The 17506-nt window shown below is 36.7% G+C and overlaps 1 protein-coding gene across 5 annotated transcripts in view; it reads right to left on the bottom strand.

Moving 5' to 3' along the window:
- Positions 1-17506, bottom strand: part of fhod3a (formin homology 2 domain containing 3a) — a 248677-nt gene that overhangs the window by 10087 nt on the left and 221084 nt on the right. For 4 of the 5 annotated variants that reach the window (XM_066715994.1, XM_066715996.1, XM_066715997.1 and 1 more), the window contains 7 exons: positions 15964-16122; positions 14030-14212; positions 12683-12802; positions 11795-11956; positions 5029-5219; positions 4422-4614; positions 1621-1644 (listed from right to left, as the gene is read on the bottom strand). In XM_066715994.1, coding sequence (XP_066572091.1) covers positions 1621-1644; positions 4422-4614; positions 5029-5219; positions 11795-11956; positions 12683-12802; positions 14030-14212; positions 15964-16122 — 1032 coding nt within the window. The remainder of the gene's footprint in view (positions 1-1620; positions 1645-4421; positions 4615-5028; positions 5220-11794; positions 11957-12682; positions 12803-14029; positions 14213-15963; positions 16123-17506) is intronic. The other variant, XM_066715995.1, reaches the window with a different exon arrangement.

The raw sequence follows: 17506 nt of genomic DNA, 5'->3' as shown, positions 1-17506 counted from the left end.
TCAACATTCCTTAGCTAGAAACAACCTGTTTTACAGGCACAGTAAATTAAATACAAATAAAGGAATTTGGGATGTTTACGTTAACTTTTCAGCACTTTCTAACAGTAGACACCATATATAAAAATGATTAGAATAACCTATCTGACCTTAACTGTAACAATTTATTATCTTGACTTGATATCACCACTGTAAAATGATATCTGTATTCATTAACATACAAAAATGAACTACATGTGTAGGTCTCTATAATCTGCATTTCTTTGCTCTCAGTATATTAACCCCTTTCCTGAACTTTCACCAATAAAAAAAAAACGTTTTCATGTACTCCTTTCAACTGTACTGCTTTTGTTTAAGAATCTGGAAGACATTTGTCAGTCGGTAATAATCTGAAACTTGTTGACTCTTTCAGTAACTGTAGTCAAAAACAAAACAAAAAGTTAAACCAGACTTTGATATCGTAAAGGTCAGAAGGGTTAATTCCAAAATACAATTGCCTGCATGTGACTGGTTTAAATATGGACGTTCGTGCTTTGAGAGCATCTGATTTTGCAACCTGCAGTTTTTTCAAGTATCATACATCCACACCCTCACAAAGCAGAGAAATAGCTGATCGAGTTACTCAAGCTTTACCTACCCATTCCTTATGCCTGAAAGCTATTATTAGTCCATCTCCTGGACAGAGGTCAAATGTTACCTAACATGATTAAATTACTCTACTAAAGTTCTACTTAATGAGAATCACCTGGATAAACAGTCGAGGAGTGTTTATTTATCATGCCCTTGGGTAAACAGCCACCTTTTGATAATTATATTATTATTACGGGAAAGCACAACTACAGTAAGAGGTAACCTTTTTCTAATTTTACAGTAGAACACAAACATAAGGTACATCAGACCTACAAACAGGAGTTTAGCTTGCTGTAATATAATCTGCTGCTCTTGTGGTGACGTTTGCATACGATAACATATCCCCCAGGTATTTATGCAATGTGTAGAAAATCAGGCTCAAATTACAATCAAGATACATGTGCATGATGCTTCGTTTGTTAGATACTGGCTCCTACTGCTATACTGAATTGCCCCAAACATGCCTAGGAAGTGTCACAGGTAGAAATAAATCAAATCCTATATTTCCAAACCATGCTTGTATCCATGCAGAGTACCGTTTAGTATATGTCTCTAGTGCAATTTACATTAAATGTGCCACAATGAGCATCAATTATATCGGTTTTTATTTTTCAGTTGTGGAGCCTTGAAACACCAAGAGAAAAATAAAATAAAGCCAATCTTCAGAGAAAGCAAAACAGGTTATGTCTCCCTCCTTAATATTTCTTCTGAACAATTATGACATGCCACAGCATTTTTTAGGAGGCCTGAAGACGTTCACAACCCTAGCACCCCCACTCCCTGATAAAAGAAAAGCATTAATGTGGTGTGTATCTTGGGAGGTGAGATTAAAAATAATCATGGCAGACAAGCTTGCCCATTCAGCAAAAAGAAAAGAAAAAGCAAGCAAACAATAGGTAATTGGTGTTTCATGAGGAGTTAGAAAGATGAACACTGCAAACACACACACACAGTTGACAAGACAGCTGGAACTGAGCGCCATGGCAATCCTACCTCACTGTCCTCTTCATCATCCGTCTAGAGGAGAGACACAGAGCAAAGAGGAAATGGAATGAGGCGCAGGAAGAACGTGTGCGAGAGGTAAATGGAAGAGAAAGCAAGTTACACAGCATGAGGGGTGAAGAGTGAAGAGTAGAACAACTGCGCCATAGTCTTTGCTGAAGTTTGCACCAGCGCCACAAGCTTGTGCTGTAAAAAGACATTCCTTTACAATATGGTTTATTTTTCCTTTGTGCTATTATCCAGATGTTTTCAAATTTACATCAGACTACTCTTGAAACTGAATGAGGCTTTTGCCAGGCCAAACAAATTGCAAACAATGTGATGCTTCTTCCAGATTAATAGGTTTTATAATCTCTTAAAGAGATATTTGGCACCACAGGAATATTTTATTATAGAATGGGATTATTTCTAAGACACCCAACCTGAGGGACATACAGTACCAGACTAATGGAAGAAGAACAAATTGCGAGAATAAGTTTTCTACAAATGTTTTCTAGACTTATTTTCTTATTAAAACTCATTGTGATAATGATCTGATTTGCTCAGTTAACTTGAAAAATTGCACCTAGAGGCTGTATCCGCTTATCCCTGTATTTTTCTCATGTATTGTCTGACCAGGACCAGCTGTGAAATGCGGTTAGATCACGCCTTACCACAGATATTGCCCATAAGTATAATGCGTACTGCCAATGGTGCTGATCTTACACTCTTCTGTCAGATAGACCCTATTCGTGCGAGTGAGCTCTAGACCTACAAAAGCCATTCTAGGACAGTTGGTGTTTTATACATTCAGAATCCTACATCTAGATGCAATTTTGGGTATTGTAGTTTTTTTTTTTTAAATGGGCTGTGGTTACAGCAAGGGCTCACCACAAGATATCTACAGTATACATAGTCACTAATCTCTGTCTGTGTATGTGAAAATTTGATTGGAGACTCTTCGAAGAACCCTTATAAAAGTATGAAACCACAGGAAAGGATATGGGAAAGCAAAGTGAAATCCCAGTAAAGTAAACCATGTTACAAACCATGATAGACCATGGAAGAGGAAAAAGAGATGCATGTTAAAACCATTGGAAAACCACCACGTTATGGTGCATATGTACTGTTGTAAACTTTAAAAGGGAAATGAAGGAAATCTGTCAAAGGTGATCAAAATATTTTGTTATTAAATGCTTCTGATTCCAGAGTCTCATGGACTTACAAAAAACAAATCCTGCTGGAATCTTACCTTACTGACCTAGTTCCACAGCTATTTGTAGGCTGTGTTTATTTGGTATATTAGTGGCTTTTGCCTGCTGTTAGGCTCCTAATAACCCTGAGCCTTAAGCAGTGCTATGTTGAGGACATTGGGATTAATGTTTTAAAAAAAAAAATCCAACATGAAAATAAGACAGATTTGGCATTTCTCTCTGCAAGGAATCTAGGAAGTCAACAAGGAGGTAATTTTGTGTGTGTGTGTAGGCCACATTTGTTTCTAATTATAAGCTATAATTATTAGCATTTTTTAAAAGAAAATGAATTGAAAACGCAATTCACAGTCCTAGTTTCAAAGAGAATTTGCAACGGATATTATCTTCCCTGAGGAAACCTTAGCTTTTCAGAAATTAAAACCCTTTCAAACAATCTTGCAATCTTCATTTATGACTGGAGAATTTCTTATTTTATTGAGGTGGATATGAAGCAGAGCTAGCGAAGACGCAGAATATTGCATGTGTGGTCTTTGTCTGAAAAATAAGGAGAAACTGTCAGTCTTAGTTTAGCACCCCAACACTGTGCTGTCCTGCTGTCATTGTGTCCTTGTACTTCTGCACTTTGTATTTTGTATAATTATAGACCCTTGTTTGCAACTCCGGTGATCCCATTAATTATACTCAGTTTCCAATCTTCTCAATTTGATTTTGCACATTGAAAGAACATGTAGACAACACGATTAAGGTGTAATGGAGAATATCAAGGCCCTCTGTACTATGGAAGTTAATTAATAGCCTTTTGTGTAACAGATGGGAACACAAGAGGACAAAAGCTTTGACATTTATTGTTATGACCTTCATAATATAAATTACTTCAGGATGTGTTCTTAAAATGTTCAAAACTCATTTGCTAATGGTTTTTAAAAACAGATATCTCCGTCACTTTTATGAGGTTTTTAGTCACACACCATAAAAATCTCTTGAATATAATTATTCAGTACAGCTGTCTGGAAAATAACTATAGACCAACTCTTTGAAGCTTATGAACAAAAATGTAACTTTGAGCAAATATTATTTTCTCTTCTTTACTGTAAGAAAACTCCCACATAGTACCTTGTGGTTCAATAAAAGAACCCATTCACAAAGAAATACCACAATTAAAAAAAGCTGCAACGCATACTATAATAGAATCATATGAAAATCTAAACCTCTTGTATAAATTCTTTATTTTTATTTTTTTATGTGGATTATGGAATCACCAAATGTTAATAATCTCAGCTACAATTCCTGTTCTAACACAAAAAAGAAAATGTGATATCTTGCCTTTCACACTGAGCCCACAGCACAATTTAAAATGATGTCTGCACCATAGGGTTCAATTCATTTTCTGTGGTGAGGATTTTACTAGTTGAATCGTTAGGGAGGACTAAATATAAACCTACCAAAATCTTCTGCATACACTCAAATGGATAAGCTAAACATGCTTTAAGTGATTTTATAGAACAAAATTATAATATCTGCTGGATTGTTGCCCTCCTGGATCAACTTGGGGAACCTGCATAAAGCACAATATGGGAGCCATGAGAGACGGGGACTTACATCTGTGATCATTTTGCCTCTGGTCTTGTTCCTCTCACGGTGATTGGCTCGTTTCTGCTTCTGCTGAAGCACCCTCTCTCGCGTGGTGCGGTATTCCAGGGCAAACTCGCTGACGATTTTGCAGAACTTGTAGATGTTCACGTCTCGGATGGCATACGAAGGGTGGCCGAGGAACAGCAGAAACGCATGAAACCTGTTAGAAAAAACAAAACATAGAAATATACAAAGCTGAACTTGGCTGTTTTCATTAGTCTGTCTTGTTTTTCTGTGAATGCCTTTGGAACACAGTTTAATGACTCCATATCAGTAGTTACATATTTGGGATTTTAATGTGTTATTATTGTGGTTTCAAATTCAGTACATTGGAACTTTATTTTTCTATTTTGACAATACATTTATAAGTAGAATACCTCAATTTATTTTCAAAATTACCTTCATATTTAATGTCACCTATGAAGACCTAAACCATATACATGACCCTTTATAATACTTCCCCAAGTGCTGGTCTTCATTATTATCTTTCAACATTTTGTATTTCCAGCATTAAACATGTTGTCAGCCTTCGTAGAAATGTGGATTACTTCTCTTTCTGGTATGGCTCAGTTACCTATTGATTATTCTCCTGTGCACGATCTTCAAAATGATGATCCTCTCAGCACAGTCTTTGAGGAACTCTGACATTTTCTGCTTGAGAGCTGGTTTCATCTCATGTTTTGCAATAACTTTCAGGTGATCCCAAGAAGCTTTGCACCGCCTTTCCATTTGACTCAGGTTTTCTTGCAGCTGATCGAAGTCAACCTGTAAAACATGCCAATGCTATGTGATACATCCTGAAAAGCACACATTATATTATTAAATAAATAGGACCAAATTCACTTATTTGGAACCTCTTGTCTCTTCAACATTCTGCAACTCTGCATTAATGACTTTAAATGGTATCATTCAATGTTCCTTGTTTCTCAATGGAACTATGATAAGAAAAGTATGTGACAGAAAACAACTCAGGAGCATATCATATGTAAATTAAACAGCATATTAATAATTCTGAATAAATACTTATTTTTATTTTGCAGAGGCTTAACTGAATACCACAATACGTTGATAATGCTTTCCCAACCTTTGTTTTCCCTCTTCAGATCTACAAAACAGTTTAGCTCTGGTTTAACTACCTAGGACAGGGGTGTCCAATCCAGGTCCTGGAGAGCGCCAATCCACTTAATCTTATAGGTTACCCTAAATCACCAATTTGTAAATACTGGGAACACATGTGAGTTACTAATCAATTAAGTCGGGAGGCTGCAGCTATTCAATAATTGCTCCAATAGTTTCTAAAAGGACTTAATTTACCTGCTTCATTGATCAGAATTAAATACTTCCAGCGGTTTATAAATTGGTGATACAAGGGTGACCTCTAAAATCTGATGGATAGGGGGCTCTCCAGGACCAGGCCTGGACACCACTGGTCTAGGAAAAGAAACCCAAACTAACTAATGAGTACATGGAAGCTCAGGGCCTCCATTATGCAAAATGACAGACAAAAAGTTGCTGAGGTATGCTGTTAGGACACACTAAAAGTGTCTGGACACCCAGTTTAAGGTGATGATTAATTGGAATGCTTCATCATTTCATGAAAGCTGTCCATCTGAAAAAAATTGCCTTGAGCTATCAAATCATGGTCACGACGTTTCATTTTAAAACAGAGGGGTAATTAAATAGTATGACCACACAAAATTGGATAAAGAAATTACACTGATGTGTACATAGATAAAACCTATGCTTAAATTTAATTTATATGAATTTGCAATTTGGAACAATACTGTTTTCCATTTTTTTCTAATTATTCATTTTCCAAGTTTGAATCTTAGTAAATGCTTTATCATTCCTTCAATATCACGCATATACAGACTTAAAACTCCACAAAACCGTAAACAAGCAAAGCAGAGAATGAGAAAAACACATGGAGAATATAGTGATCTTGGGCGTATGCCCCAGTGAAATGCATGGTGCAGGAATCTAAGTCCTTTGGACTGGCTAAATTACTGGGTGGTGCTGAAGACAAAACAAGAATCTGACAACAGCTCATAAATCCTGTTCCTAATGTACGTCAAGTAACGTTTATTGTTCTACGCTCTCTCTGTAAGTTCACTTGAAATGGTGTCCATCCAGTCTTTTGGATAGTGGCGCAGTGTTTTTGTAGAAGCAAGCCCCCAGTTTGACTCCATAGTTAATAAATTAGGAGTTCCCAATCCTGGTCTTGGAGGTCTGTGGTCTACCAGGTTTTCCAGCTCTGTTAAAATCACTAATGCTTCCAAAAGTGCGAAGAGTACTTAAATTGGTTCTATTAAGACAAAAAGGAGTTGAATTAGGTATTTAGTGTTCTGCTTGAAAATAATTGTGAAGTGCAGCTCTCCATGACCAGAATAATAAATAATAATTGTGGACTTCTGAAATAAAGAGTAATAGTTTCCCTGCAGTACAATTCTGGCCTATCTTTAGATATGACTTGTTAACTGATGCAAGCATGTCAAAGGCAAAAAAGCCAAATTAACTTTCCTACAGTCCCTTTCAAACAACAAGTAGTCACACAATGAAGGTGTTCAACCAATTCCCCAAACCCTTTGAAGCAGGGAATCATTTATATAGTTTTATGTGGCAAGTAAATCCTTTCAGGGAAAAGATATTTAAAGGTGAACACAGTTTATAATTACTCTATAATTACTATAATTGTTTTGAGTTTTGATGGAATGTTTTTCTCTTCTGGAGAAGAGTGTGAAGAAAAACACTGATGGAAAAGTAAAGGGCATCACACGACCAGAACGTCTTATCTGGAAACCTTTGCCAAACCATGGCATGGGTAAAGTAGATCATACAATTCTTTCCAGAATATCTGTTTTGAAGGTAAAACCTTTCTCAAAGAAAACATAGGCCTACCACTTATAGAGAAGCCCTTAATCTATGTCTGGAACATGTATTCATTCTCCTGTGTATGTCTAAAAACTAGAAGCAAGAAAAACCCTCTAGATATTCAAGCTCCTTCATGATAAAGATTCTTGATTTTCATATGAAATACTTGAGTGAAGTAATAAAGAAAAAAGACAGGAAGAGGAGGAACTCACTAACCAGTCATTACTGAAGTCTTTATTGTCTGCTTTTTATCATTTGATTTTCAATATTTGTAATGTTCTTCAGAGGGCCAGTGCAACCTTGAGGAATTCTAAATACAGCTCCAGCAGTATTCCTACAGGAGTACTCAGTCAATAAAACTACTCCCTGAGCAGACAACATGCTGATTTGATTGTAAGGATTGTTTGCAATTTGGGGCAGACAATTAATTTCCACTTTATTGTAAGGATGTATTTTTATGTGGTTAACCCTTCTTCCTCCTATGGGACACTGTCCAGAGAAGGAAAGAGTCAGCGAGTAAAAGGAGGTGGATAGGAGAGGGCTAAACGGAATTGAAGAGAGGAAGGCAGATATGATCAAGGTTTAGAGGATGGAAGGCAGGCAGAACTATGGAGGAAGGACATTCCATCTTTTCTAATCAGACTGAACAAAACTACAGGTCCAGAACTAAAACCTAGACACTCATTTTACATCCCAACCCAGAGAAGAATCTCTCATTCTCAATAAAGGATCCCCCACGCTTGAGTTATTAGGTAACGTTCCTCTAGGGCAAAGAGAATGAAAAGCATCAAAGCTGTTTAAGTACAACAATTTGAGGAAAGATTGCAGTATACTTAAAAAAATGCTAGACAGGAACAGTTAACTGAATGGTAAATAAACACTATAGTTGGTGTGGTCGGTGTGTATGAAACAACATTTTGTTATTAATTAGAAGCAGAGCCCTAACGCAAAGCAGATTGGGGGATCAAAGTCAGATCCCTTTGCTCTGCTATGGCATGATAGATTTACTACACGTTGAAACAAAAATAATCATAGGGTCAACCACAGTCATGCTGGTGCAGGTTTGAGAAAGCCTGGCAAACACATTGTGTTCCGGCAGCCTTGAGTGTACCCTTCTTACTGGTTCCTTGCACATGATGGCCATAAAGGGCAAAAGTTTTGATACTTTTAAATCATTATTATTTAAATTCCAAAACACTGAATAGGCCTGCACCTGTGGTACCAGAAAGGAAACCACGGCATTGTTTTGTATAAAGCAAATGACCGTGCTGTTTTTGTTGTGCTTGTTCCAAGAACCAAACATGTATACAGAGCCCTTCCATATTAAAACAAGCTGCCTTGATACAGGGCTAAAGGTACGCGGAACAAGACCAAGCACAAAAGGGATGATCCTATCTGTATGTGGTAGCCTGACTGCATGCAATACTCGGGGTCTGACGCACAGACACAGTCATGCAAAAGGCTGATATTCATAAAATTGGTGCAGTGTTGTTGGGAAACTGGACAACTCTGTCAGGGGATGCTTAATTTATATAGCTTTATGCTTTTTAAAATTTGTATGTAAAACTTGAAATTCTCTTTTAAATTACAATCCATTTGAACTATAAAAGCAGATTCAAACAGAACAAGTGTGTCAATTTATCAGTACTGGTATTGTGACATACACAGAAATACAAAAAGAGACAAACTGAGAACTCCTCCTAGCTTAAACAGGTTTGCAAACAGATGCAGATTTTAACCCAGTAATTACACATTTGGATAGATGACCTGCTGTATCATCTAGACCTTTTATTTATGTTTATTATTAAGGTTCATTACTTTGCAGAGCATGAAAATACTGCCCTCAATAGAATGACAAAACTTGGCAAAGTTAGCTGAATTAGTTTAGACTCAAGTAAAGCCAATCCATAATTGTGCCAGTATTCTCAGTTCTACCAACTTCAACATGAAATGTGTAAGCAAGAGGGTTTTCTTACACTCAGATTACAGTCTGGAACTCATATTAACAGCTGCTAAACTAAAACAGATCTACTGGTGGATTTAAATTAACTCTTAAATTAACATTCAACTGTAAATTGGCCTACACTGAGTTTTTACCCCATGAGGTTTTAAATGCACTTGTATCATAAAGAGCCCTACACAAAATTAGAAATAATTACCTCGTCCTTTCACTGCCCCCTTTGTTCCAAAGTTGAGTCCAAGATCCTCACTCTATTGTTGGTAACTCCTATAACTATACAAGTTGTTCCTCGAGGACTAAGCTATGTCACATCCTTACTCTCAAACTCTCTGCCAGTTAATATTGGCAAAACTTGTGCCTTTTCCTAGTTCTAAAATGAAATAACATTTTGTAAACAGTAAACATTATGATATATTTCTGTACGATGTTATTTTAATTTTAATAAATACTTAAAAGTGCTTTTTGATTAGTCATATAAGTTATAATGCTAATTTGTATTTGAAACTTGGTGACTCATTGCATAGCACACTGTGTCACTCTATTCTACTGTACTTCTGCTATGGTCAGTTTTTGACATTGAGATGAGAACATACTATAAAATGAAAAGTTGAATGGATTGATTATATACAGTTAAAAGTGTGTATGACCTTTTCGTTGCCCTATAATGGTGAACACATTTAGTTTTTCACAGACAAGACCATTAAAACATAAAAGAGCAGGTGTCACAGCTTACAGGATATATTATATATATATACAGGATATATTATACAGTGAGGGAAAAAAGTATTTGATCCCCTGCTGATTTTGTACGTTTGCCCACTGACAAAGAAATGATCAGTCTATAATTTTAATGGTAGGTGTATTTTAAGAGAGACAGAATAACAACAACAAAATCCAGAAAAATGCATTTCAAAAAAGTTATCAATTGATTTGCATGTTAATGAGGGAAATAAGGATTTGACCCCTTCGACATAGTACTTGGTGGCAAAACCCTTGTTGGTAATCACAGAGGTCAGACGTTTCTTATAGTTGGCCACCAGGTTTGCACACATCTCAGGAGGGATTTTGTCCCACTCCTCTTTGCAGATCCTCTCCAAGTCATTAAGGTTTAGATGCTGACGTTTGGCAACTCGAACCTTCAGCTCCCTCCACAGATTTTCTATGGGATTAAGGTCTGGAGACTGGCTAGGCCACTCCAGGACCTTAATGTGCTTCTTCTTGAGCCACTCCTTTGTTGCCTTGGCTGTGTGTTTTGGGTCATTGTCATGCTGGGATCCCCATCCACGACCCATTTTCAATGCCCTGGCTAAAGGAAGAGGTTCTCACCCAAGATTTGACGGTACATGGCCCCGTCCATCATCCCTTTGATGCGGTGCAGTTGTCCTGTCCCCTTAGCAGAAAAACACCCCCAAAGCATAATGTTCCCACCACCATGTTTGACGGTGGGGATGGTGTTCTTGGGGTCATTCCTCCTCCTCCAAACACAGCAAGTTGAGTTGATGCCAAAGAGCTCGATTTTGGTCTCATCAGACCACAACACTTTCACCCAGTTCTCCTCTAAATCATTCAGATGTTCATTGTCAAACTTCAGACGGGCCTGTACATGTGCTTTCTTGAGCAGGGGGACCTTGCGGGCGCTGCAGGATTTCAGTCCTTCACGGCGTAGTGTGTTACCAATTGTTTTCTTGGTGACTATGGTCCCAGCTGCCTTGAGATCATTAACAAGATCCTCCCGTGTAGTTCTGGGCTGATTCCTCACCGTTCTCATGATCATTGAAACTCCACGAGGTGAGATCTTGCATGGAGCCCCAGACCGAGGGAGACTGACAGTTATTTTGTGTTTCTTCCATTTGCGAATAATCGCACCAACTGTTGTCACCTTCTCACCAAGCTGCTTGGCGATGGTCTTGTAGCCCATTCCAGCCTTGTGTAGGTCTACAATCTTGTCCCTGACATCCTTGGACAGCTCTTTGGTCTTGGCCATGGTGGAGAGTTTGGAATCTGATTGATTGATTGCTTCTGTGGACAGGTGTCTTTTATACAGGTAACGAGCTGAGATTAGGAGCTCTCCCTTTAAGAGAGTGCTCTTAATCTCAGCTCGTTACCTGTATAAAAGACACCTGGGAGCCAGAAATCTTGCTGATTGATAGGGGATCAAATACATATTTCCCTCATTAACATGCAAATCAATTTATAACTTTTTTGAAATGCGTTTTTCTGGATTTTTTTGTTGTTATTCTGTCTCTCACTGTTAAAATACACCTACCATTAAAATTATAGACTGATCATTTCTTTGTCAGTGGGTAAACGTACAAAATCATATATATATATATATGATATATATAGTCTGTGCTTAATCTATTTAAATGTAATTTTTCTTTCAACATATCCAATAGTCTAGAAGATGTATTTCATTCTTTGTGCTACATACATAAAAAGGCTCTCTCTCACACAGTGAGTAACGCACATCTAAGATGAATGTAAAGAAGGAGAGTCTGGGCTGGCTTACCTTGGCTGATCTAGTGATGGCCCCGATCTCAGAGTAGAGGTCAGTGCTATCTGGGAACTTCTCCACCACAATGCTGCAAGCATGATGCAGGAGAGACTGCTTGTGCACTGTGTCCTTCACCTCAGGAACCTTTTCCAAGTAGCTCAACTCAAATCCTTTGGCCTTCACAAAAATAGTTGTGTATCAGTGAAAAGAAGCTTGTACACCTTATTTAATATAAATGTATAGTCAGGACTGACCTAAAGGCAGTATACAAGAATTAAACCTCCAGTGCTAACTCAAACGAGTAAGTCTTAAGCTGTGACTTAAATTCAGAAACAGATACAGACTCATACAATATTGGCTGGTGTTCTATAAAAAGGGAGTCTCAAGGCAAAGCACAGTCAGGAGTGTACGGGGTTAAACAGTTATTTAAAATTTAGCAATGCTTCATAGCTTGACATTGAATCTTTGATGGAAATAAAGTCTTACAGACAAACCTGGTCAAAGTTCTGGAATGGTTTTATATGCTAACTAAGAACATGAGCAACATTCACACATAGCCACTGAAGGTAAACCAGACGTGCAGTTGACATTTCACATTTTCAAAGATTCATAAAGGATTCTCCTAAAAAAGGTAGAGGAAGTCCATAAATGGATACTCTCTACCATCCAGTGACAGTGAAAACATGCAGGAGGAATTCTGTGCCACCTACTATTGTGAAGTAAACAGAAAACAAAACAACCCAAAAGCAAAACAATACGCAAAACACATTCTTACACAAACAGAGGACATTCCATTGTTTTAAACTAAATAAACATAAGGACATATTTTCCATGTTTAGTGCTTCAAGATGCAGAGTTAAGGTAAACAGCAGGCATGTTTCAGAGCCTGAGAACTACACTTACGTTTGATCCATTTAGAAAGTTGCCAATCGTGAGCAATGTGGATAGTATGTATCTTAATGTCTTGTTGTTTTCTAGCTGATCCATCCCTTCTTTCAAGTCTTGGAGGGGCTCAGCTACCTCCTGAAAATGAGTGAAAGAGGGCATTATAGTTTACACCTTTAAAATGTTTGAGAATGTTTAAAAAGTGCACATGGATAACGTGTCTAGTATTCTACTATGTAATACCTATGAAATTAATTAAAATAGATGTTTGGGTAAACTGCACAGTTGGATTCCAATATTAAAGTAAATACATTCTTTCTTCATTATGTAGTTTATGTTCTTCTATAAACTTTGCAAAGTAGAAAAATATTCCCTGATCTCTTAACTTCACAATATATTTAAAAGGCATTTCATGTTCTGTGGATTTTAGACAGGTATGCCAGGAAAACACTCAGTTCAAGGAGAAAGTTTTCCCAATACTGGGAAATGTATGGGAAAGCTCTGACATAAGCTAATTAATAAGTTTTACAACATGTTTTTAAAGAACTTTAATATTCACTTCTGGTCTGATTTTGCTAGCCAAATAAATAAATAAATACAAAATAACAAAAATATATATGTTTTTTCACATAGTTCTTGAAGAGTAGAGCAGGAGAATTGTCAGATTCGGTGCAAACCAAAGGGAATATATAATATAAAATGATTCCTGTGAAAAATACTTCATATGGTGTAATACAGTTTGAATATTATTAATTTAAGATATAAAGTGCAATTTATATATGTCCTATTTGCAAGTCTTAAAATAATCCCTATGTCCACTGTTCATAACAGTACTTGAATGTTTAAAAACTATTACTTGTTTAATAACTAAATTATTTGGAGGATGGTATGAAAATAGAAATATGAAGTAAAAATATTTTTGCCATTATATTGCCTTTAAATTACATTTATTTTAGTGTTTGTTATATTGTGCATACTAAAGAGGACATTATTTTTTTTTAGTAAGAGGCTTGACAAATAATATTGCATTGGTAAATTATATTCTAGACATAATGGCTTTAGTTTAATAGCCTTCATCATGACTACTGTAGCACAACTCAGAACACATTCTTATGCTTAGGCAGCCTTGAGCTGCAGTTTCTGTCACACACAGTTCTTCCTGGTTTGCATTGAATTTAGATGTTTTTTCAGTTTGTTTTGCCAATGTCAATGTACATCGACAAGATAGTGCTGTGTGTAGGTCATAGGATAAAAGCAGAGCTCTCTACCCGTTACCATATCATCCTCCTGAGCTAAGAACAGCATTAAGTATGACTGCTAAAAACACAACAGATTCATGTCAAAGCATTTTAGCCTGTCTCTGACCTTCTCTATGAGCTCGTAGTCCATTTTAAAGGCCCACAGTTGCAGACGAGCTGACAGCTCACTGATGGAGGACAAGGTGAGCAGGAATTGTTCTGCGCTGCCCAGGGGAATGTCTGGGTTGGCCAGCTGGGCTTCCTGAATCTTCTGTTTCTCCTCTTCGGTAGGGATCATTGTTAGGATTTTCTAGAAACAACAAATTAAGACCTACTGTAAAAGGGGGGCAGAGTGAAATAGTGCTGGGACAGTTACCAGTAACTTTGAGCAAAATAGTTCCAATTATTTAAATCAACCCAGCTGTATAAATGGGTGCCAGTCTTTCCTGAGGGTCAACACATAATGGATTCGTATGTGCAAGATCCGTACAGAAACTGGAATAGTCAGCTTGTTTTCTGAAGGATTTTTACCCAACATAGAAAAAGGCATGGAAGACTTGGAACATGGAAAGTTCAAATCTATCTGGTTTTCCCAAAAGGTTGTGAATGGAAAATGGATTAGGATAGATTCCCCTTTCCACTTCATATTACCATCAAACACAATTTGAGAATTAATTTGGCACAGAAACTGTTCGGTCTTAGAAAGTTAGGAATTTGAAATGGACACTATAATTTAGAATGGAAAGAAATGGGGGAAAATGGGGTTGGGAGGGTAGACTACAAATACAGACAATGGGAAACTGGAATATAAAGAGACAATAACCACATACATTTGTGTTTAGATAGTAAGAAAAATAACTTGAAAAACAAATGAGACAGCATAACCCCATAAAGTTAAACTGTTGTCTCAAATTAAACTATTTACATGTCTAAATAAAAACAGATTCCTGCAATTTTGGTGTTATTTTGGCAGAAAAATGAAGGTCAGGAGTTTGTAATTGAATACAATACAGTTTATTGCCCTGCAGCTTTACAAGAATGTTGCCTGTTTTTCCACATCTTCTTTGCCAGGGTACATACTGTATTTTGTTGGGTTTTGCATATGTGCCACTTGCATGTACAGTATAAGTATTTCCAGTGTTGAAAATGATTATGTATTATGCAAATGGTAGCATCCTGAACTTAATATGTACAGATTAAAATTGCCAAGGTCCACATTATGGCTTTAAACTAACCTTAAAATACAGCTGTGATGTCAAACATTGAGATGATTAATTAGCCAAAATCATCTTAAATGAGCAGATCTCTTGATGATACCACATTAAATGTATACACAGTAGCCAATCTCAAGCAATTGAAAGGTTTTTAGATTGAAAGTCAGTCAGATGCAACATTTTAATCAAATTTTATATATTTCCAGTGCACGGAAAACAACCATGTTTAATGAGTCTCAGTTTATTTTGGAAAGTGAATTGGAGTAAATTACTTTTGTTTGCCAGCAAAGCATCTGAAAGCATATATAATGATAATTTTAGATGACTCTGTATATTGTATCAAGAAGAGATTACTTATTTATAATTGCAAAACCAACATACAGTATTATTAAGGACAGCTGCCTGTAGTTTCAGACAGAGTGAAGGATTTGATCAAAACAGCAAGCTAAACTCATATGTTTTCTTAATATCTAAAGACCAGTGACTTCATTAAGATAATTAGAATACAAAGCTCTTCGGTCAGTTTCTACCACTGTGCAAATCTGACATTAAGACATTCAGGAAAGTCAAAGAGAAATCCAACAGTTGCAAATCACCTCAATTTATAAGGCTTTCAACAAAAGCGTTAACGGTAAAAAAACAGCATGAATGTTAGCAATATTTTTTCATGATAAATGTTACCTTTTAGACACTCATTGGGAAACTGATGACTTTATAATGATTTCTAATTAAAATAAAACAGCTCTAGAGAGAGACTATAAGAGGTTAATTATTGTTAAGAAAGCATGAATGGAACAGTAAGCCCTGTACTCTGATTGTCACACATAGTTACACATTTAACACTTACCTCAATTCCTTCTTTATTTAAGGCATACTCATCGAAGTTGAGAATAGCAGTTTTGATTGTCCTTGGTGGGGGCAGCACTGTCAGACCTATGTTAATGGCATTACTTCTTTTGGAGTCAAGCACAATGATTTCTTGACGCTTGCCGTCAGCTGCGGTTTTCTAAAGTGGGGGGAAAAAGGCAGCCATTGATTAGTTCCACCTAACCTGAAGACTACACAAGGATCACTCAGGACATGATTGAGCTTAGCACACAACCATTGAGATGTGCAGTACACTTATCCAACCCAAAGTCTAGAAGAGCACTTTGATGCAACACTATAAACAGATAGAAAACCATCCCAACTCTGTTTAAGAGCCTGGAAGAGCATGGTTCTCTTAAGATTATGATTTATTTAAGCGGGTTGGGATTTGAATTTATATCAGGTCTTCCCTTGAAAAGAAGTCCTCAGACAACGATCTCCATGCCCTAGTCTAGTCTATTCTATTTTACAATTGATGTGTCTCTGCACAGGATATCTTTATTTAACAGAACAAGAGGCTTGTGTAAGCTAAAGCATTAAGTTTAAGTAAATAAATGTGTAAGTATTTAAAATATCTAAACTGGAAAATCAATACTTATTGTGGTACATGGAGGGGACAGAAATACATGTTGAAAGCTGCCAACCCTAGCCTATATAATGTATATAGAATATAGAGTGCACACAATCAGACTCCCATTGCATAGCAGTGTGAGCACATTAAGCTTTCACAAGCTGTAGGCTCTTGCATATAAGCCATCGCCATGCTTATGCAGACTTTAATATTCTTGAGAATTGTGGTTATGATGTTTGAATAAGCTATGACAGCAGATCAGCAAATATTTTGTGAGAATTGCTTTCCTTAACATTGCCTGATAATCATTATACAATACATTCTTGGTTCTAACTCAGCAGTGTCTAGACATGTTTGCCAGGTCAGGAGAAAGGGAATATTTGACGAGCCTTATCTAATGTGCTTTCTCAATCTACCTGAACCAGATTCGGCAGCTCTTGCCAGAACTTTAAAAATATGTTGCTGATCTGGCTTCCTTGGTTTGTGTGCGTGTGTGTGCTTATGTGTGTGCGTGTGTGTGTGTATGTGTGTGGAAAAAAAGATCACTTGCCGCTATCTGTCAACCCTTCACAATTTATTTGTAGATGCTTTCATAGATTAAAAAATTACAACCATATGCTATGAATAGTTTTTTTAGTTTTGTTTTGCTATTGGTCAAAAACAGAAGCCTGCCAGAAAGCAATACTGGAGTAAAATACCTTAGTATATTTTGAGGAAACTTTCATTTTGTAAAGGTGATTACTACTAAATACACAATTTTCAAATATTAAAGAACATGCAAGCATTTTGAACTGTAGTTGCAGTTTATGAAATGAAATCTAGATTTAGTTAATCTCCGTCCGTTATTGTATGTAATATAGTTTACTTTTTATTATGAAATAATTTAATTCCATTACTTTGTATTGGACAAAAATATCCAGTAGTTAATAAATACATACACTTCAATCATTGT

The sequence above is a fragment of the Amia ocellicauda genome, chromosome 10 (assembly GCF_036373705.1).
Source record: "Amia ocellicauda isolate fAmiCal2 chromosome 10, fAmiCal2.hap1, whole genome shotgun sequence".
Taxonomy (NCBI): Eukaryota; Metazoa; Chordata; class Actinopteri; order Amiiformes; family Amiidae; genus Amia; species Amia ocellicauda.
The sequence above is the reverse complement of the archived record's forward strand: the minus strand, read 5'-3'. Positions and strand labels throughout refer to the sequence as shown.